At 34.7% G+C, this 23,170-nt stretch overlaps 1 protein-coding gene across 2 annotated transcripts in view; it reads left to right on the forward strand.

Annotated features, from left to right (window-relative positions):
- The window catches only part of LOC145997243 (uncharacterized), a 252,723-nt gene extending 232,318 nt beyond the window's left edge, over positions 1-20,405 (forward strand). For both annotated transcript variants that reach the window (XM_083134072.1, XM_083134073.1), the window contains 4 exons: positions 691-795; positions 13,430-13,513; positions 16,755-16,859; positions 18,341-20,405. In XM_083134072.1, the coding sequence (XP_082990198.1) occupies positions 691-795; positions 13,430-13,513; positions 16,755-16,859; positions 18,341-18,433 (387 nt within the window). In that variant the 3' untranslated portion in view covers positions 18,434-20,405. The remainder of the gene's footprint in view (positions 1-690; positions 796-13,429; positions 13,514-16,754; positions 16,860-18,340) is intronic.
- The last annotated feature ends 2,765 nt before the right edge of the window (positions 20,406-23,170 follow it).

The following is a 23,170-nucleotide window of genomic DNA, read 5'->3' on the forward strand; positions in this document are numbered from 1 at the left end:
TGCTGTTCTCAAGAAAAATGGTTGTTCCAATAAATACTTGAGTGTAGGACTAACATGGAAGGTTAATTGGAAGAGAAGAGAAACAATGTGTAAGCCATACTGAAATTATAATAATTATTACCTTTTTATTTCATTCATGTGTATGATGTATCATTCATGTGATCCATCTTTACTGAATAATAATAATAATGTTATACTTAGGCTTAACCTATTTCTAAGGAGGGCTTGGGTAAACACCTACTTGGGATGTCCAATTTTTGGGCAAAAATATTATGGTCACCCTACATTGAATGCATAATGGAGAGAACATATAACTTGAGAACGTAAAATCAGGGTTTCACTGTATTTGAATTGAACAAAATTTAGAGAAGGGTAGAGAGGAACTTCAGATATTTATTATTCTACAAACTCAATTTTTTTAGGTGCTATGATGTATCAAAGTTAGTGCCAAAGATTGTGGCTTTGCCAAAGTACTGGGTTCGAATCTTGGCCTGAGTATATATCTCTTCATGAAGTTTATCTAATCATCATTCATCTTAAATGTCATGACCAGCAAAAAGTTGAAGGAAAAATTAAGGAAATTAAAAAATTAAAAATACAATTCTTAGTGAAATATACTTTTGTAGAGCTCTGACTTCTTTCTTTTAAAGAAGTATTTTTTATACATGTGTTTTTTTCCTTAAATCACAGAATCTTCTTAATGCTCCTGATCCTGCACGACCAACAACAACAACAAAAAGGACTTCAACCACGCCAAGACCTCAATTGAATCTGGACTTCCTCCTTGGGCTTCAGGTAATTCTGTTTTTTTTCCCTTTTGATAGAAATTTGATCATTGTATAATTACATAAATTATTTAGTGTTGTAAGAGGTAAATAGATGTTTAAAATGTGTTTAAAATCATTGAGAAATGTTAAATAATAAGTTTATGCATTACAAAATTTGTTGCTTGTTGTTTTTGCAACTTGTTTTGGCTTTGTAACAAACCTGAGTGTTTAAGGTTTGATATTTGTTGAGATATTGAGAGTTTTTAAAAACGTTTCTCCGACAACTGTAAACAGATGGTAAAGCTGTTAATTGAACTTGAAAGTTTCGGAAATGCGTCATAATCTGTCAGCGTTGACGTCACATTTCCAACTCACCAGAGGAAGTGAATGGACCCCACCCTGAATATTTTCACCTAACGACGCGCAGAGTGAAAAAACAGGAGAAGGTGGTAGAATCAACAAGAACATGATTGTAAGAGAATGCAAAAATAGTTTTTCGGTTTTCGCTTTTTCATTCTTCCCAATACATGAAAGTATGGGACTAATTATGGAATTAAACTGCTATCTCAGCTGATTTCAGTAGGATCTTACCCACACCTATATAACTTAACCTATTTTCAATCTCTTACTTTGTTCTTCAAAAGACCCTCTCTTCAAGGGCTGACAACTCCCTCTCAGTTCCCACTCTCCCAACCCTAAGTGCCACCTTCTTATGCCATACATACTCTCCTTTTTACAACCAATTTCTCTATCAACCCATTAAACATTGACTAATGTTTTACCCCCATATAAAATCAACAATAATCTGTAAACAAATCATTGATCTGTTCAATCAAATAAATTATTGGTCAACATATAATAGCTTACTATATATACTAGTCTTACTAACATTACTCACCCCTTTATCTCTAACAATTTATAATATGTAAACCTTCTTTGTTTTGGAAACCAGAACAGCCAGGGTACTTATAGCGAGAAATCAAAATGTATATTGTAAAAAAATATTAAATAAAATAGTGATCAATAAACGGGGAACCAAAATTCTGAGGAAATTACGTTTTGGTTTGTTGTTTAAAGCTGCCAGGACAAAAATGCATACCCCTGAATGTATGCAGGGGATTCCCCCCTTTATTTTAATAAAAATATAGGGATATATATATATATATATATATATATACAAATATATATTTGTTGGAACCAATAATGCAGCACAACTAACCTTTGCAGGTATTTAACAATTTACCATGGCTTCTCATCATAAAATACATGATTCAATTGTAAAATGTAGAACTAACTACTGTAAAAGAGGAAATATCCCATTCACACAGCTTTGATTGATTGAGTTGGTGTTTAAAGTCCACTTTGTGCACAGTAAGACTAATTGGGACTGGACCTACAGTTTAAAGTGGGATCTGAACCACTATGTGCCTTCACTGGGTATAGAACCCGGGACCCCCATTCACACAGCTATTTTAGATATTCGTTCATTCAAATTTACCCTTTTGGCACACTTCAGTTTATACTTTGCTTCAGCACTTAACATTCAATGTTTTCAATGCAGCAGTTGCAAAACCATACCAAGCTCACAAATCTCAGTACTTAAAAACTGCCTTGAAACAACAAAACATACCAATGTCGTCATTACTGCCATTCCACACAGATACGACCTAATACCAACTTCCTGTGTAAATTTAGAAATTAACAGTGTGAACTCTAAAATTTACAAAGTGTGTAAATCCTCTCCAACAGCAAAAATGCTAAGCGTTAGTGAAATTGGAAGAGATGGCCACACAAACCATGGCCAACATCTGAACGGAAAAGGTAAAACACTTCTGTGTGATAATCTCTATGCACTATTTACTAATACACCACCCTCGCAGAAATCAGTGTACCCTCTTAAGGAAAAACCAGAAAGTGAAGTGTGTGAAGTGCAGTGTGATACTAACCTCGTAACTCCAAACAAAAATGATGATACGGTAAAAGGTGAAGAAAAAATTAGTGTCAGTGTCACGGACAGGCCTTTGAAAAGGAATATAAAAAAACCAATCAAACTAAGGGACTCTTTTTTATGGTAAGTGAGAGTAAAAAAATGAGCAAAAATAACACTTCCTTAAAAATTATGCATAACAATGTTCAATCCATTACCAACAAATTAGATCAGATAATCATATCTCTAGAAGAATTACAACCAGATGTATTTACTGTAACTGAATATGGACTCAATGAAGAACAAACAGAATTCTGTAGGCTAAAAGGGTACAAATTGATCTCAATCTTTACAAGAAAAGAGTTCAAAAGTGGTGGTATAGGCGTATTCATTAAAGAAAAACTAATTGGATGGAAACAAATACACTGGTTAGAATCACTATGCATCGAAAAGGTCTTTGAAGTAGCAGGTATGGAAATTGATATGGGAAATTTATCTGTGAAGATAATAACCCTATACCATTCTCCAAATAGTGACTTAAGACTCTTTTATCAAAAGCTAGAAATCATGTTAACAAAAATAACAAGATCAAATTGCAAAATCATTATCCTGGGAGATATTAACATTGACGTCCTCAAGAGCAATAATAAAAATACAGAATACATTGATCTCCTTAGGTCCTATGGACTCTCACAGATAATCACAGATCCAACTAGAATAACATGTAACTCCGAAAGTCTAATAGATCATGTTATCACCAATCTCCCCTCTGACACAATACAAGCAGAAGTGATACACAACTTAATATCTGATCACACAGCACAATTTGTTGAAGTTAGTATAATCAAACCACATTACAATGCAAAAAAACCTATACGAATAGAAAGCCGAAACATGGGGGAAGACAACGTAAACTATTTGTTACACCTGTTAGGTAAAGAGAATTGGGCTCTAGTATTTCAAGAAAGTGAAACCGAAAACATATGGGAGAAGTTCATGACCATACTAACTTACTTCATAAATCTTGCATGCCCCTTAAAAATAAAGCATGTTCAACCAAACAAAAAAACAAAAACCTGGGTCACAAATGAAATAATACACAAAAAGAATGATCTCAAAGATATCTATGACAAAATGTGCATAACTAAGGAAAACAAACTTTGTGAGTCATATAGAATAAAGAAAAATGAATATAAAAAACTAATAAGATATCAAAAATCCAAACACCTCAAAGATAATATCAGAAATAATAGTAATACATCAAAGGCAATTTGGAATATCATAAATGAGCAACGAGGCAAAAAACCCAATAAGTGTAATGAAAATACCACATTATTTGAAAATGAAGTAGAAATAACTAACCCTAAACACATTGCAGATACATTCAATAAGTATTTCTCAAACTCCTATGTAAACTGTCCCATTGACCCCACAAGTGCCCAAACAACTAAAATTGAATCAAATACTGTACTGAACTCCATTTATTTAGATGAAATAACCTTAAATGAACTAGAAACTACGATAAAAAATTTAAATAATAAGAAATCAGCAGGTCCAGATGGTTGGTCAAATCATCTAATTAATAAATGTTCTCAATACATAACATTACCACTACAGTATGCTATAAATGCCTCTATCAATAGTGGAATTTTCCCAAAAGTACTGAAGAAAAGTATAATTAAACCAATACTCAAAAAAGGAATGGAGACAGAAATAAAAAACTATAGACCAATAACGATCACATCATCTTTCTCAAAACTGTTAGAGAAAATCATTTGTAACAAAATATACGAATTCTGTGCCAAATATAACGTAATTAGTCCACTACAACATGGTTTCCAAAAGGGTAAATCGACAAGTACAGCTACTTCTCAATTTATTGAGATAATTATAGATGCATTAGAAGATAATGAGATACCCTGTGCTATTTTCCTGGATCTGTCCAAAGCCTTTGACTGCTTAGACCACTCTATGCTCATGCAAAAAATATACAATCTTGGCATTAGAGGAAATACATACAAACTGATAAAATCTTTTCTCACGCATAGACCACAGTACACCCAGATACTACATACTGAAAACTCCGTGGTTCACAAAATTATATCTGACACTGAATATGCAAAAACAGGAGTCCCTCAAGGCTCTATACTGGGCCCGCTACTGTTCATACTATATACCAACGACTTACCCGCTCCAGACAATACAAATATTTTAACATACGCAGATGACACAACCATAACATGCAGTGCAAATACACAAGAACAATTAGAAATACAAACCTACATATCAGTAAATATAATAACTTAGCACTTAAATTCGTATAACTTGAATGTAAAATATCAAAAAACAATGTATATGGCTTTCAGTCCTGGAAATAAACCCAATTTTGATAATATAAACTTACAAATAGATTGTAATCAAATCAATTATGAAAATCCAGTTACATTTTTAGGTTTAGTTATTGATGACAAATTAAGATGGACATATCATATTGACCATGTATGCAAAAAAGTAGGGAAAAACTTATATCTCCTAAAACTGCTAACACAATATAATGTGTCTGAAATAAACACAAATCTATACTATGGACTTGTATATCCATACCTAGAATATTGCATAATAGCATGGGGAGGAGCTGCGCTGGAATACACTCAAAGATTGCTTACTCTACAGAAAAGAGCAATATGGTATATGTTCAAAATACCAATTAGAAACTCATGTAGAGAATTATTTAGAGAATATAAAATTATGACCATATATTCCTTATATATTTACAAAGTAATTGAATATGTACTAAAACACCGTAAATTAGATAAGAATTCGACCGTCCATCAGCACAACACACGTCAAAAAGAGAACTTCCACATGCAAGCACACAGACTTGTTCTCTCAGACAAATCACCTCATGTTGCAGGAATAAAATACCATAACAAACTTCCCACATACATCAAAGAAATTACAGAAACTCACAAGAAACTGAAATCAATTAAACAGTATTTAACAGATATACCTCTATATAATCTCAATGAATTTCAATAGTTAAACTGGATTAGTAAATTGAAGCATTTAAATTCTTTTGATATTGTATGTCTCCTATATTTGGATTATCTGTTTTACAAGTTTAGTATGTAACACTTATAACTGTTTATGTTTAACCCATATGATTTATTTGTATTTTTGTGTTTGCATTTTGTTCTTTTTATTGTAATCTTACTCCATTTGTAATATTTAGTATTGTATGACGTTTTCCACACCCATGGATATTGGTCTACGGAAATAAAGAATTTATTATTATTATTATTATTATTATTATTATTATTATTATTATTATTATATCAGTAGGTTTAGAATGTTTAATACAGTGGGGACTCATGTCTTTTTTGGGGTGTAGGAAGAAGTTATGGTAAACCGAGGAAGGTTTGAAAAATGCGTTCAATTACATTCAAAAGTATTGCTTGTACTATCCTTTGCATTTAGAATGTTAGCTGCAGACCCATGCACAAGGTATGGTTCGTATGGATTTAAGATAATAAAAAGTGCTGCTTAAACTCTGAAATTATTCTACATGCTTCTAAATTGTGCTAGAATTTACTATTAATTTTTTAATTTTTTTTTCAGATAACTGTAGTTATAAATTCAATTATGCATCTACTTTTTGAGTTTCGAACTTGTGTTACTTATTATTCACTGCAGTTAGGTATTATTGTTTATTTTCCCACAAAATTGTTTACAATACCTCAACAAACGAAACAGGTTCAGCATAGAACTTGAAAAGGTTTGAGAAAACTATTTGTTTGCTCCAAAATTTTTACCAATTTCTGCCCTATAATTTCTTCCCAAACTAAATCGGGCAGGATAAGGAAAAGATAGAGGATGTATCATACATGGTTGGAAAAAGCTTGTTGCGGGGTCGGCATACTCCCTTTTATTTTAACATGTCCACTGTTGAAGTAGAAATAAGATTTGGACATAATTTTATTTTTGTTTCCTGGAAACATATTCTTTTGAATTCGATTTCCCTCTCCCAGGGACTTGCGTTTGCAGCTTCTACTAGATTTTATGATTATGCCAAAAGCAGGGTGCTAAGCCGTGCGACAGGTTAACTTTGCAGCAATTTTTGCAAACATAGACCCAAACATGCATGCAGAATATAGTTCCGCTGCAATACTTCGGATTTTCTCACTGTCTGTGATATGAACAGCTCAGCGGTTAGGGCGAGACTGCCACGGGGATGCTGAGTGCCGTTCTCAAGTGGTTTGATACATAAAATCTGCTGCAAACTTAACCTGTCGCGGGGCTTAGGTGCCAACGAAAATCAAATTGTGCTATGTTTAGTACCATTTATCTGGGGTTGGCATCGCTGATTGAGGAAACTCTTACTGTTTCCTCGGATCTTTGCAACCCCCCCCCCCTCCCTTCCACTCATTACCCATCTGTCTGTAGAATGACCACCGACGTTCCTCAGCGAGCGCAGCAAAGCCCGTGCCGTGTGTCCATTGTCTTTGGGTCGGGGCTGAAGCGACCGAAATAAGTCAACTCTTGACAGTAGCTAACCTAGGCAATTGTACGTACATTGCGCTCATAATTTTATAATGCTCATTATTATTGAACTCCTAAAAAGTAGAGAACTGGAAGCAAGTACAAATGAACTGTAGGAAGTTCCTCACTTCCTACTTGGAGGAATCACCCCTGGTTCAATATTAGAAATGGAAATAAATCTACATTACACAAAATATCAAATAAAACAATAAAGAGTTTCGAAATGTTGTAAACAATTTGTAGCATATATTGCAAGAGTAAAATATTATTGCCTAGATGCTGCATTCTTGCACAGTGCTAAATACCAATACAGTAGAAAGGGTCTACAGTCTTAATCTTCAAAAGCATGTTGACCATATGGTTTGTCATATTTATCAGATGATGATGATAAAATCAAATTGCTCAGTAGTAGTTAAACATTCTGAAAATATATGTTATGACTCCACAATCTCTAGGTGAAACCCAAGATAACTGGTCACCATAGACTGACTGCCACATAGGATATCTGCATTTGAATCTTAGGCTGAGTGATCCCAGGTAGGAACTTCCTGACCATTCTTCCTGCATGAAGTGGTTCTGGGGTTCACCCAGCCTCCAATAAATTATTAACTGGGAGCACTGTGTGAATTAAACATTTTGCTTTGGGGGGGGGGGATGCCCACTACAAGGCCGCACAAAGGATTTTATTCTCAGGGGAGCATAGTAAGATTTCAAATCGTGCCCTTCAGTAAAAAAAACATGTATTGTTGTTGTTATTATTATTATACTATTATTGTTACTATTGTAATATTATTATTATTACTTTAAAAATCATAAAATTCAAATTGTAAATACTTTTGCATTGTATACAAGTTCAGACAGTTTATTCTATATCTTTTTGTACTTTTTCACAATGCACAGATATCTCAAACAGAGAGCGGTCTTCATTGTACCTCTGTTTCATGTTTTTACATGCCGAAGAGTAGGCTACTGTAAAGAAAAAAGTAATAATTCAAAATGATGGGATATAAATTATCAAGGTCAGATCCAGACTTTTCGTAATCCCTAACAGCGGAGAAATTCCAAAGGATCTTATTTAAACGAGGTTAATTCTTGATCATTTCTACGCTAGTCTATATGTGTCTGAAATGTTTTGAAATTTCTACCTGGTCTGGAAATGGATAAATTTTTCAGTCTCGAATGTCCGAATTATTATTATTTCCTTCCTAATTCCATCTCGACCCAAAATTTTCCATCCCGCACACCCATAGTTATGGCAGTCAATATGATTCTAATGTCTCATGTGAAAATGTTCTCTCATTATTTTGTTGAACATGGCAGTTAATTGTTGTAAGTGACAGCCTGTAATAGTTTTTCTTGTATGTACGCATTGCTTGCATTATAGAATTCTTTTCCTGTAGTTTACGGTTATTACAAGCATAAGAAAACAATTTTTCTTTGTGATGTTTCAGGAGAACACACGCTCCTTTCATCAGACATTTTTTTTTCATTTTGACTAAAGATACAGTTATAACAATGGTTAGTAATTTTTTAAACAAAAATAATTTGTTATACGAGGGTCGTTCAAGTCAATCGGGGACTTTTTTTTTAAAAAAAAATAGAAGAACAAATTTCAAAGTGTGGTAACTGGATTTATTTTTCCACATAACCTCCTGCTACAGTTATACACTTATCCCAGCGTTTAACTAATGCCTGGAATGCTTCGGCATAGAAAGATTTATCATTACGGCGGAACCATTGTAGGACAGCATTCTTCACTTCATCATCAGTGTTGAAATGTTTTCCTCCAAGGAATTCCTTCAGTGGTCCAAACAGGTGAAAGTCACTTGGCGCTAAGTCAGGACTATAGGGGGGGTGTGGTAATATCTCCCAACCGATTTCCTGGAATGTTTGGAATGTGCGTTGAGCGGTATGCGGCCGTGCATTGTCTTGCAAAAAGAGAACACCCTTTGTGATGAAACCCGGACGTTTCTTCCGTAAACTCTTATGCACATCACGCAGAACACGGCAGTAATACTCACTGTTGATAGTGACACCATGAGGTAAAAATAATAATAATAATATTAATACCCTGTTTATCCCAAAAGAGACTTGCCATCATTTTACCAGCAGACGCAACTGTTCGAAATTTCTTGGGAGGTGGTGATTCCGTATGCTTCCACTTCATCGATGCTCTTTTGGATTCTGGAGTGAAATGGTGAACCCATGTTTCGTCACATGTCATGATGCGATTCAGAAAATCCTGGCCTTCCATGTCATAGCGGTCCTTGAGTTCTCTGCAGACTTCAACTCTTCTGTGTCTGTCAAAAGCGGACAGCTGCTTTGAAACCCAGCGTGCACTCACTTTTCGGAACAACAAATGATCATGAATTATTGTGTTCACTGTTCGTAACGACAGATTACACACCCTTGCAATTTCACGACAGGTTATGCGACGATTGTCCAGGATCAGCTGCTCCACGCACTGAATGTTCCCAGGAATGACTGCCGTGGGCTGTGATCCACCACGACCGGGATCGTCAGTAATAGAGATATGGCCATCTTTGAAGCGCTTACACCATACAAATGTCTTACTGAAACAGAGTGTCTCATCACCGTACTGAGCCTGAAGTCTTCTGTAAATTTCAGCAGGTTTTCTGTCGTCGTTCACTAAAAACTTCATCACAACACGCTGTTCCATGTAGACGTTCACACTGTTGTCCGCCATCTTGAATAACGGTCTATGCAGAAGCGCGGGAAATGAGTGCCGCCTACCAGTAACAGCACACAGTTGCCAGTTCCTACTGCATACAAAACCTTCAGCCTAGGCGTCTATTTAAATCTGGAAAAAATAAAAGTCCCCGATTGACTTGAACGGCCCTCGTATAATGGATGTTGTCAATGTTACATTGTTGTAATATAGCAACTTCACTGTGAAAAAAAACAGTCTGTTTTATTTTTATTTCAGATTTTTTTTAAAATTATGAATCCCAAATATCATCAGGTAATTCAAATTCATCATTGTTTTCACAAAGTCTCTTGATGTTTTCTGTTACATTAAATTTTAAAGATGGTGGCTTACTCCATTTGTGAAAAAGAAAACTCCACACTGGATCTATATTACCATTTTCATTATTTAATTTATTCCAGTGTTCTTCCGCAATGAACGAGGCTTCCCAGACATTCAACTCTGTGTTTCCCGTTAATCTTTTTAAAACCCTTCTCTTTTTAATCAAATGCTTCTCTTCGATGATATGAGTTGACAAACCTGTTCTTGGGTTTAGATTTATAATGTCCAAATCGTGTTCGTGCCATCTTATTGCCATTTTCCTTGCTGTTTGACCCACATAATCTTTTGAACATGAACAACTTATATTATATATTCCTGTGGTTTCCACATCTGGTAGAGAGTTTCTCATTTTGAATTAATTAAATGTACATTCCAAACTTCTTGGTGATTTAAAAACAATTTTGAAATTAAAACTTCTAAAAATTTTTGCAATTTTATGTGAGAATCCCTTGTGGAATGGAATGCACACAAATTTCTTTTCAACAGATTTTTCATCTTTGTCTGTATTTCTCTTTTCCTTTAGTTTTCTTGCGACTTGTTTTTTGATTTGGTTTATTCTGTTAGTGTGAAAGCCATTTTCTTTTGCTATATTAAAGAGCCTTTCTTCTCCATTTTTTATATCCTCATTATTAGAACATAGTCTTTGTGCTCTCAGGAAAAAATTTGAAAATATGTTATCCATTGTTATACGCAAATGTTCTGATTTGGCATGGATGTATTTTTCCCCCGCTAATTTTTTCCTATGGACTGATGTTTGAATTGTTGAGTCAGTTGTCTTAATTTGCAGATCAAGGAAAGAAATTACATTGTTATTCATAGGTTCCCAAGTGAATTTTATGCGACGATGTGATTCATTTAACAATTTAAATACGTCCATGATGGTGTTCTCATTTTTAGCAATAATTAGCACATCATCTAGTACATATCTGATGTAGAGTTTGATATCCGCACCTATCGCATTAACAATTGGAGATTCTATGTAATGAAGGAAAATGTTGAAGATGATTCCGGATACTGGGTTCCTCATTGATAGACCATTACTTTGCTGATAGATTTTGCCATCAAATATAAAGTAATTGTAATTTGCACATACAGTAAACCATCGAACCATTTCCCATGATTCTACTGGGTTAACCTTCATCTCAATAAGCCATCTGTGTAATGCATCTGTGGCACCTTCTATTGGGACACTAGGATATAAATTTTCAACATCAAAACTTGCAATATGATACTCATTATTCCAAACAATATTTTTTAGTTTCTGTTTCACTTCATATGCATTTTTAACACTGAATGGTGTTTGTTGTTTAATTATAGCAAGTCTTTCAACTAAATATTTGGATAGTTTGTATGCAGGATGTGTGAAAGTTGCAATGATGGGTCGTATTGGAGTTCCCGGTTTGTGAGTTTTTGGTAGTCCAAAGGCAATTGGCAGGGTTGAATTTTTGACAATGAGTTTTTTCTTCATTTCTCTTGGTATCGTGATACTGCTTTCAATTACTTTCTTTACCTCATTTATTATTTTAGTTATAGGGTTTCGAGAGGTTGTTGAAATTGTTTACTTTGAAACATTCTTCCATTTTTTCTTTATAGTCCTTAATTCGGATAAGGACAGGTTTATTTTCCTTGTCCGATTTTATTAAGAAAATGTCGTTTTCTTTCAACCAGATCTTGAAACCATGAACTTTTTTCCCCAACCTTATATGCTCTTTCTCCCATTCTGTGTATTTTGGACCTCTGTTATTTCTTCTGTTGTATTCAAAACTTAACCGTTCATCAAGAGCATCATGTGTGAGACTTCGTAATTTTCTCTTTTCCTCCCCATCATGTAAGAAATTCAGTGCTTTCTCTATTGAAATCACAATATTACAACAATGTAACATTGACAACATCCATTGTATAACAGATTCTTTTTGTTTAAAAAATTACTAACCATTTTTATAACTGTATCTTTAGTCCAAATGAAAAAAATGTCTGATGAAGGGAGCGTGTGTTCTCCTGAAACGTCACAAAGATAAACTGTTTTCTTATGCTTGTAATAACCGTAAACTACAGGAAAATAATGACAGCCTGTAAATTGCAGAAAACAATAAAATATCGCCACAATTTCGTCATTCGAACTACATAAACTTTTTCTACATATCTCGGGGAATGGAGGGGAGGGGGGCATTGGACCACTCAGCAGCATATTTGTGATGTAGATTTTTTAGGTACGCAAATTTGTATACATGTTACCCACTCAGTAAACTAAACTTTTGTCTTGCAGTTCTAAGTACCTCAGAACATTGGTTCTAACCTAGTTCATTAAATCTTACTTAATATATTTTTATAATGCAATTTAGAAAGAGTGTATCTACATTCTAAGAAAACCAAAACTCATTCATGGATAAAGCTATCGAACTAGTAACACCGAAGACATCCAAATTTCCATTACCAGGTTCAAAGTCAATGTCCATTTAACGTACCTATACAAGTTTCTTGTGAAAATTTTAATACATATTCTGTGAGGTTGGTCAGTTGCATAATTGTCCTTCTTTAATCCACAAGACTGCATACTTTTCGGAATGGATCATCAATGGACACGAATTATTTATTTATTTGGTTTATTTTACTTAATTTTTCTGCCATTTGGATAATTGCGAAGATGGGAATGAGTGATGATATGATGAAATTAATGAAGGAACACTCACAAATAACACCCATGCCAATACCAGGATTCAAATCCAGGACCACTGGAGTCGTAGCACAATGTGCTGGACACAAATACTTTTTCAATTGTGTTTGATTCATGTTAAGAAATGGTATACTGTATGAATTTAATTCCGTTTTCTTTGAGGGGGATAAATGCATCCCTGGCAGGGATAAAAATAATTTTATTTTGCAGGGGATAAAATATTTTGTGAGGGGAAATCACCAGCATTCCCCTGTTAATTCGCACACTGACTGGGGGAAACCCGGAGATGGTGAATGTGCGAAGCCCTACCTCCTCAACCCCCTATGTGCTTCATGGCACAATGCAACGAGCATGGAGAACGTAATGTTTACCTAAGATTATTGATAAAGACCCAAGGTCGAGCTGAACATTATCTTGACAGAATTTGTATGTTCCTTGTATTTGCTTACCTTCAATTTTTTTTTTACTTCTAGTCTTCTACTACAAAGAGAGCAACTAACAGACCAAGGGCGACAACGACAACTAGGAGGCCATTTTTGGAACCAATTCTTACTCAGGTAATATCAATGGTAGATATGAAGTCCTCCTTAGCATTTCATTTTCAGCCAGCAACTTCACCTCTCCCCAGCTTGTACAGCCACAGACACTTCTGGGTTGAAACGATACCAGAAGTATCCATGATTGTCTCCTCACACTCTCTGGTCACAGTTCTTTTCCACATTTCTCCATCTCAGCCTCTTTTTCTTTACCCTTGTGATTCCACTCTAATTCTGTTGTTTTGTCATAGAGAATGTCTGTCATATACATCTCCATATTGACAATAGATATGTTCCAATAGTAGAAGAGTAGTTTGAGATTTCTGTGAGTGGTGAACAGAAAAGGAATGTCATCATCTGGTTTACATACTTATTTATTTATTATATATTTTTGTTTAACAAAGAATTCCAAATACAGCGTTAGCCATTTTACATTGTAATGTATAACAGTAGAAAAATGAAAATACAAAAAATAACAAACAAAAATTACATCCGATAAAGAACCTTACACATTTTTGTACAACAGCCTTTTAAAGCATGTCTGATTATCAAAAATGTCTATTTGTCCTGTTAACTTGTTGAATAGGCTGGGTAGTTTGTAGAGCACGGGATGCTGTAGGATGCATAACCTTGGCTTCTGAGAAGCAAAAAGTTGAATGCTTCTTGTTGTGTGAGATGGCACTCGAAAGGAAATTTCCTGCAGAAGGTGATCCCTTCTGATGGTACCATTAACTGCTATCTTATGCAGGAATACATGGTCTGCCAGTTTATGTATCTCGTGAGGGTTTGATATTTAAGATTTTCAGAAGAATGGGCTTTTGTAAGTGTTTAGTGGATGGAATTTGGTAATGAACAATGGACAGGAAGAAATTTAGAACAGAATTTAGTGCAGGTCAGCAATCACAGCCCAATGAAAGTTCTAACATGGAACTTGTGCATAGGCACCAGATTGAACATCAATTAGGCAATATGTGAAGCAGTTTAATGAGACAGGCAATGTACAAGGTCACCCTAAACATTGCATGCAACCAACAGTCAGAGTACTGGTTCATGTTGCAAAGGTGTGTCAAGCTGTCAAGAGTCCACAAAAGAAATCTTGATGGCGATTATGGCATGTTAGGGACACCAGTATGGCGTATTTTGTGACAAGATTTAAGCCAGTCTCGCACGGTAGTTAGGTATGTCCTCACTTCACCATCAACTTCTAGCTTCCTTACTTAACGATCGTGTGTCAGTTGCCGACAGAATTAGAAACCATCTCTAAATCCATCGTTAATACCATAGAACTACCAATCAGAAATGAGGAGCACGCTGGCCAGTTGAAGTAGGAAGTAGAAGAAGAAGAAAGACAATAGATGTTCGACTGTTGATTCAAGGCAGATAAAAGAAGAAAAAGATTCTACCAATACAGCTGTACAAATGATTGGGTTGAATATTATATTTGTTGAGTGAGGTGAAGAGTCTACTAATTATTATAGTTTTAAATAAATAGGGGTGTAAGGGGTGACCTTCCACGTAGTACACCCAAATGTCAACCTCACTTCCACATTAGTACACCCTGGACTGAATACTAACGAGGCTCTGGTGACTGGCCCCATGGCCAGTATAATTTTGTTTGTATTGTCCTGTTGTCCTTATGTGTGCTGAGTGTCCGTTTATAGCCTCAGCTTTTAACAGAAGTCAGAACATTTTAAGATTTTTAATTATGCAACGTCAGAGTTGTTCTTTGTAATGATAAGGGGCTGGCCCCCGTATAATGTGACGGGAGCAAAATAGCCTAAGTGCTGACGCTCCCACAATTTTGAAATCTTAATCTTAATCTTAATCTTTTTAAATAAATAGTTTGTATGTCTACATTTCCTACTGTAATACTGTTATTTTACTTTCACAACCGACGCAAATACTATTTTGAAGTAAGCACTGAACAGCCACGTACGTATATATGTACTCTCTGGTTTGTTGGTTGTACTCTAACAAATAGACTGTGCTGTGTGTAGCAACGCAGTAAATAAATCTGCTAGTGCTGTAATGATATATAAATTATGAATTGTAATTAGTTCATTTACTTCAAAGTAAATTTCACAATAAGTATTTTAGGAGCAAAGAAGTGTCAATGAAATATAAATATAATATGGTAACTTAATGTAAACACCACAATTTTCGCACTTTGAATGTTGTGAAGTTTATGTAATTTATTTGACTAGTTTGTAATGGGGAATATATTTCAAAACCGTACAAGAAGGGTTTCATTAGAATATGTAACTTCTATCGAAATATACGGGTAATACAACTTTATTCTAATGTGTTTGTAAAGTGGTATATCAACTTGAATTAGCATATGTTATATACTCACATTCACTGTCACGGGCTACATGTGCTGTATTTTCAAATAGTGCCAATGTTATTCTCTTATTTTTTTAAGAGGAAACATTATTTTCTCAAATCTTCATCAGTTATTAGCATCTGCACTTGCGAAGTGGTATACCGTGTTTGTGCAGTCACCATTTTTAAAGATGCGATTTTAAGGATCGTGTGAAACCCCTTTACTGCCTTCGCAAACTGAAGACATAAGAAATCTTATGGTAGTTTCGAGTCGGAGGTGGGTCGGGAAGTGAGGACCTACTTATCCACCATGTGAGACCAGCTTTACACATAAAATCCAGGTCCCTCATGCTTTAACAAACATTGCAAATCAAAAAAACAAGTAAACAAATTTTCTATCTTGATCAAACAGCAACCCAATATTCTGAACAACCTTTGGTGCAATGATAAAACTTATTTTCACTTGACGCTTTCTAAATCAAGAAGTCTTTAAACAAACACCAAGGACACTAGGGAAGTGAGACTGAAGGTGGGACAATGTGCTGTAACCTTCAACCATTAAACTGAGTTTTTGACAACATGTGAATTCAAACAATCAAGTGTTGAACAGACATGGTGGATACTTTGAACATATTATTATTTAAATAAATTTTGAACAATGCTCATTTGACAACTGTAGTTGTTTTTCCTGTGGGATGAAAACAAAACTAATTATTAATTTTTGCAGGTTTCATTTGAAAGATCCTATATTTTATGAGTAATGATTTGTTGTCAATCCATTATTATGGTATTCATTATTCTGACAAGCATGTCATGCAATAAAATCTATGTAATCCTGAACTTGTTTATATTTTTATTCACTACTTTATGTTATAAACAGCATGTTTTCTTGTTTTCAGTAAGGAATAAGTAATAACATTGATTTTATTTTATTTTGCAGTTAACAGCTGGTTCCAGTACAAGGGCTCCTAGAGGCCCAGACTATGTGCAAATAGCACTCAACATTACTAGGGTAGTGTCACGAATTCTAGGAGCTGTTGTAAGGGTAAGTATTACTCCAGTATGAAAGATTGTATTTATTCTGCAGGTTCATTTTCAAGTGTCACTTGTAGCTTATTACTTCAGTCTGAATGCTTCTTTACAGTTTAAAGTTCGATCTCTAAACCACTGTGCAATATATCTCTACACTGGAAATCAAATCAGGGACCCCTTGATGACAAGACAATTGCATTAGCCAGAATGTTATTGTTTTTGTTTTCAGTATCAAGTCCTTCGGGGGGGGGGGGGGGTCCTTCTCTTCTTCTATTCCAAGTTTTAGGCTAAAAGAGTCCCACAAACTTCTTCCCAGGGTATATAGCTGTTCTACTGCATAATAATGTGGTTCAAAGTTACATATGTAGGCAGATGTAAATAAAAAGTGCTTTGTAACCTTTCCAAACATTCTATTTTTCATCGGATAATAGTTTCAGATTTTATGCTTCCTTTTTTTCTTTCTTTTCTATTCTTCAAAAACGTGGGGTGCGACCATTATGTGAAACTTTTTGAATAGTCCAAATTGATGCACATCATTTCTTTGCGACAGTTTAGAAAAATTTTCTACTCTGAAAATAGCTAACATATTATAGTGGAAATATTACACCTGAGAAAATTAACTACAGTGTTGCAAAGTGGAAGATTCTGCTTTGCTATTATTGGTTTTGTTATCTGACATACTGATGTGACGATTAAGTGATGAAAGGTTATAAACTGAAAAACAGGATGTGACGATTATGCGGTGGTGATGAGTATGAGGTGGAATATGGTAAATGAAACAAAAGAAAGCTAAGAATTGGCAAAATTAGTTATGCACCATTCAAGGATGTATTTAGAGAGGGTTCAGAGTGCCTCCAAGAGACTAACCAAGTCCGAAATTGAATACGTATTTATTTCCTACTGTATAATATGAAGTTGTTTTATTTCCACAGAACTTACATAAAGACAAGGATTAGATTTTGATTATACTGTTTTGTGTTGACAATGCCTGTGAAAATTTATGCATACCACTGCTAATAGTAATATGTATAAAAATAATGATCAGGAAATTTACTTTTTGTCAACTGGGTCTTACAGCCTTTTTTGGAATAAAGAAGATAACCAATTTTAATTTTTTTTAACATTTCTTTGGTAGGACAGTTGTTTTTATACAGACTTTAGTGTTTTTTGCTAGATTGACATAAGCTGTTCATGTAATAACAACAATAATATGTTGCATGTAATGGTAACAATAATAATTAATAATTGCCCTATTTTAATATTATTATTAATAGATATATTATTATTAATTGATGATTTTAATAATCCAATTATTATTATTAGACATATTAATCTTATTAATCTAATCATTATAGACTTTGTTGTTACGTATTATTATTACATGAGTTTTTGCCCATCCCAAAATTAGCTCCAGATACGGGTCTGGCAGCATTGCAATTGAATAAATAAAATTTTAAGAATCATTGAACAGAATTTGTTCTTGTTTATTTCTAGGGTGCTGCACGTACACTACAGACAGTTGTGACCGAGAAAGCTAGAGCTTTGTCGACCATATTCACAGGTGCAGGTTCTGGTGCCCCTGCATAGGTACTTTTTCCTAATGCAATATGCAAGTTTCCCATTTGAGATACTTTCAAATTGTAAGGAAGACAGTGAAAGAAACTAGTAGGAAATTCTACTGTAATTGTCAGACCAATTTTTCTGGTCTTTAATCCCAAACTGACTGTTAGTTATTTATGGCTCTGCAGTGTAGCTAAGCCATTGTTAATGTTTATACAGTGATGAAATGTCACTCTCTAACTGGAATTGTCTGCCCAAAATGAATGTGACAAGCAAAACGTGGAAGCAAAACCATTGTTTTTATTAGTTTTGTGCTTCGTAATATAGTGACAGAAAGTTGTGTAGAAGAAGAGTTCTAAGAATCTATTAGCAAATGAGATGTTATACACTGCGACATCAGTGTTCCCTTGTTTTCAGTGATTTGTTGATAGATAATGAGAATCTTAGAAATATGAGACTCTCCTTGCATAGGTGATGCTATGCATAGTGTTAGTGCTATATTTTTGATTAATTTTTTTTAGAGAACACTTGAGATACCATTGGCATATCTTGGGTGGGGGGCAAGGGGTGCTTGTTCCCCCACACACACACTAAATTTGCACATTTATTAACATTTGCAAGTTAATGTTAATCTCCTCAGACCTGAGAAGCAAACTAAAGAGTAGTTTTTATGATTTTGCAATTTAATAGTAGTTTAGCAAAATAGTCCTACCTGCTATTTTCATGTGATAGAATTTTTTTTGATTCTGCCCTCCTAAACTTATAGGTCCCAAGTTGCATCAATAAACTCTACTATTCTCTGTACAAGGAATAAGAATAGCTTAATTTGTGGCATTAGGTTTCATTGTTTCTAGACTTTCACCATAATGGCAATTCTTATTAATTTGTGAGAGTTTGAAGTAAATATGACTATTGAAGATTTAAGTTCAGTCAGAATACTTAGTAATAAATTGTTAAGTTCCTTGTACATTCTAAATTAATATTTTAAATAGGAATTATAAACCATAAAGTTACTATTTTTTAAATTAAATGTTAGGATATTAAATTGAATTTTATTCTTAGTGCAATCACATATGAATCAAACAATAAACGGCTTGTAAATTGAACTTTTACCTTGAAAATGTGTGTTTTCCATTAGTTTAAAATCTAAGGCTGTAATGTAATTTAAGAACATTTCAGTACATTTTAGTACTTGGCATCATCAATATGTCTTAAAGTAGTTGAAACTAGTAAAGGAAATTTCAGAAAACATGATGAAATTATAGTTTATAATTACTGCCTTTTTTAAAAGAATTTACATAATATAAGGTGCTAAATTTATTTACGTTTACTTATAAAATGACAAAAGTATTACTAGAGCTTGTACATTTAATTGTTCCTATCTCTTTCATTTTATAAACAGAATTTCATGACAAGACAATTATATCATTTTATTCTCTTTGAATGGACAAGAAAATATCATTAATATAATGGGTATCAGTCTACTTAATGCTGAATGAAAATATGTGAATAGTGTATATATGTTTGTACTAAGTATCTTGTTGGTCAGTTGTGAATTGTTGAGGCCTGATGTGAGGATAATTTTATTGTGATGATATTAAATTGTGAAACACTTAACTGTATTGAAACAGTATTGAAAAATGTAAGAGAATTGCTCAGTGTAGATTAGTTTGGTATGTAAACTGGTGTAAAAAAAAATATTTTTAAATGTTACATTGAACTATCTAACTTAGCATATTTTCTCCACATTAGCAATCATCATGACACAAAATGTTATGAATTTTTTGTAGAATTTTTACAGAATGTTGATTGTTAAAGAGTTATTGCAGTGCTGAATGTAATTTTAATAAATATCACCAAAGTGTGCATGACTGATTGTACTTCATAATTAAGTAATTGCATTAATAACACCATCAAACAGTATTGATATTGAATTCATGTTGTTAATGTAACATGTACGCTGTCTACAGATTAGTAATGTAAGTATATTTGTAAAATATGTGTGAAAATGTCTTTGAAGAATAATAAATGTTATTTTTATTGAAATAATTGATTAGTTTGTTGTGCTAAAACTTTTAATTATACTTTAGTTGCAACTATACTTTTAATTGGGTAAGATTTTTTTGTGATATTCTCTCACTGATGTTAGAATTAAGTTTGTTAACTTACAATCAAAATATTTGTAATTATTTCATATGTGAAGATTGGCGTTTCTGCATTGTGAATTTCACAGATGCTAAATCACCATTCTCCACGTATGGAATACTAAAACTGCGTTTACCACATCCACCATGATTTTTTTAATTAACTGGAGCTCCGATCAATTTAATTAACTGAAGCTCGACTTAATTTAATTAACTGGAACTTAGATGTTTCATATCTCACATTCTTTTACAATTTCTGTGTATAATGTAGCTTGAACACCAAAACCAGCAATGTTTGATAATGATGTAAGACTTAATTTATTTTTAAAAATAATGTGGATTGGTTTTTCCAGGTAATTTCCATATATCTTTCATCCCATATCATTTGTTCTCGATATCACTATAATATCAAACTTTGTGTTCTACATTAATTTAGTTATGGAAAAGATCGGCTTGTTGATTGTCTAAGATGAGTATCTCAACATGCAAATTAAGTATTGTACACATGGGAGTGCAAGCTGTGTCTGTGGCTTTCGTTAGCAAGATCATGAATTTAACTTAATCTAGGTAACTCAATCAGTAAGCTTGGTGTCAGTTTACTCTAAAGTATGGCTCTATTCAAAATTTTAAGCAATGTGTTAGGATGGAAAAGTCAGCAGGTTAGCATTATAAGGAATCTGTGAAATTAGAATTTGCAATAGAACTACTCCAGATCTGATATGCCTTGGATTTTCAAAGATCTGGCCATGAGAATTTTGAAACAGTTATTAATGTGTATGCACTTGCAATATCTTTCTACCAGGGTCACATATTATGTGAGATGTTACAAAGATAGCCTTACTTACATTGTTGAGATAAAGTAGCTGTACTACACTACACTCAGGACTTACTGGGTTAAAGTATTAACTCACCTTCCGCATGTATGGTAGCTAACTGTAGCCAGAAGCTGATGAGGATCAGTCTTGTACAATCAACATAGCAAGAAGCTGACATGTTCGTATCTGCACGGATAATGTTGGGGCAAACCAAGGGAAGCTCAAAACTGCAAAGTTGCGAAGCAGGAGCATACTGGGTAAAGTGTCAATTGCTCATAATCTGCACAGCTGAGGGCTGGGGCAAGCCGAGGAAACCTGTATCTGCACATCTGGAAAGCAGTGCCGGATCTACAAGCCTCAAAACCCTGCAGTGAGGGGGGGGGGGGGCAAAACAAGAAAGCCTTTTGGGGGCCCTCAGCCATGTGTATGTAAAGAAATAAGCGTTGTTACTCAGGGGTACAGAAACGAATACAATATATACAAGTAAAGTTAAGTTTCCTGTGCATCATGCCATGAAGGTACATTTAGGGCCCCAATGTCGAACATCTTGGAGGTGATCTGATCAGCACCATGCTCCAGCTGCCTTTACACCCCACCAGGTACCACTTGATTTAAGGCTTCGTGGGCCCTAGAGCCACTTCATGCGGAGACAAAGCTGGGAAAATTCCGACATTAGATCACCCACCCTGGGTCTCGCACGTGGTAGTCAGATCAGAATCAAATCAGGCTAGAATTTCACGAGAAATGCAGTGGTGAATATCTCTTCAACCTATCTTAATCAGGAAAAGTTATGACTGCATTATTGTAACAAATGTGTCATTTTCATTTTCCAGGTGTGAGAAAACAGTGTTATATATATATAAGTATATATATATCACATCGCCAGGGGCAACGAAACCGGGGGCACCTCCAGTTCTCGTTTGCCCACCCATCCAATAGGGGGACCAATAACTTTCAACATATTACATAATTTTGCACACAGAAACTTCACACCAAGAACCCCGGAGGCACTTGCTACCTGGTTGTTGAGAAGGAGCGACCGCGGTTTCACACAACATAAAATTCTCTCGCTATTTGAGGTCAACATAGTCGTCTGCTATACCCTGTCCCAGCTAACTGCAGAGCAGGGCCATGCATATCGGCAGAGGAGGAGGGGGAAAATCGAGTGGTGAAAGCGCAGCGTTGCCAACCATACGGTCCTGACCATACATGTACGGACGTACGGTCCAGACCTAGGGTCCGTACGCTAAATGCACGGCTTGTCAAAATTTGCTCTTGCAGTTTTATCCCTAATATTTCCCTAAGAAAATCTTAAACCAATCGTATGGACCTGGAGACAAGAATACGGTCCGTTTGCCATGTGCGTTCGGTATTATCCTTTTCAAAAGTTTGCAACGCTGCATAGCGAAGGAGAAAATCGGGTAACTCTCTTCGCCCATTACACAATCCCGTTTCTCTCACTGTTCATTGGTGGAGCCATCTAGCGTCACTACTTGCACAGAGACTTGTTCTCGTTCGCCTGGTTTACAGTTAGCTAGTATGGATAATAGTTGGAAGACGGCGGAAAGAAGATGCGTGGAATACAACACATATACTCGCTACCTGCATGTTTGATTATTTAGCCCGAACGTACCTTTAGGTCGCGTATACGATAGACAAACTTTTCCGGCACATTTTGGAGTATCAACATTCGTCTATAGATAATTATGCACTGGCTTCAACTGAGGTATATTTAGAATTAACAACCAAATACCGAAGTTAATAAAAAGTAATGAACCCAGTACTGCTCACATGAACTTTTTTTT

This window comes from Lepisma saccharinum, chromosome 13 (assembly GCF_977018435.1).
Source record: "Lepisma saccharinum chromosome 13, izLepSacc3.1, whole genome shotgun sequence".
In the NCBI taxonomy this organism is placed as follows: Eukaryota; Metazoa; Arthropoda; class Insecta; order Zygentoma; family Lepismatidae; genus Lepisma; species Lepisma saccharinum.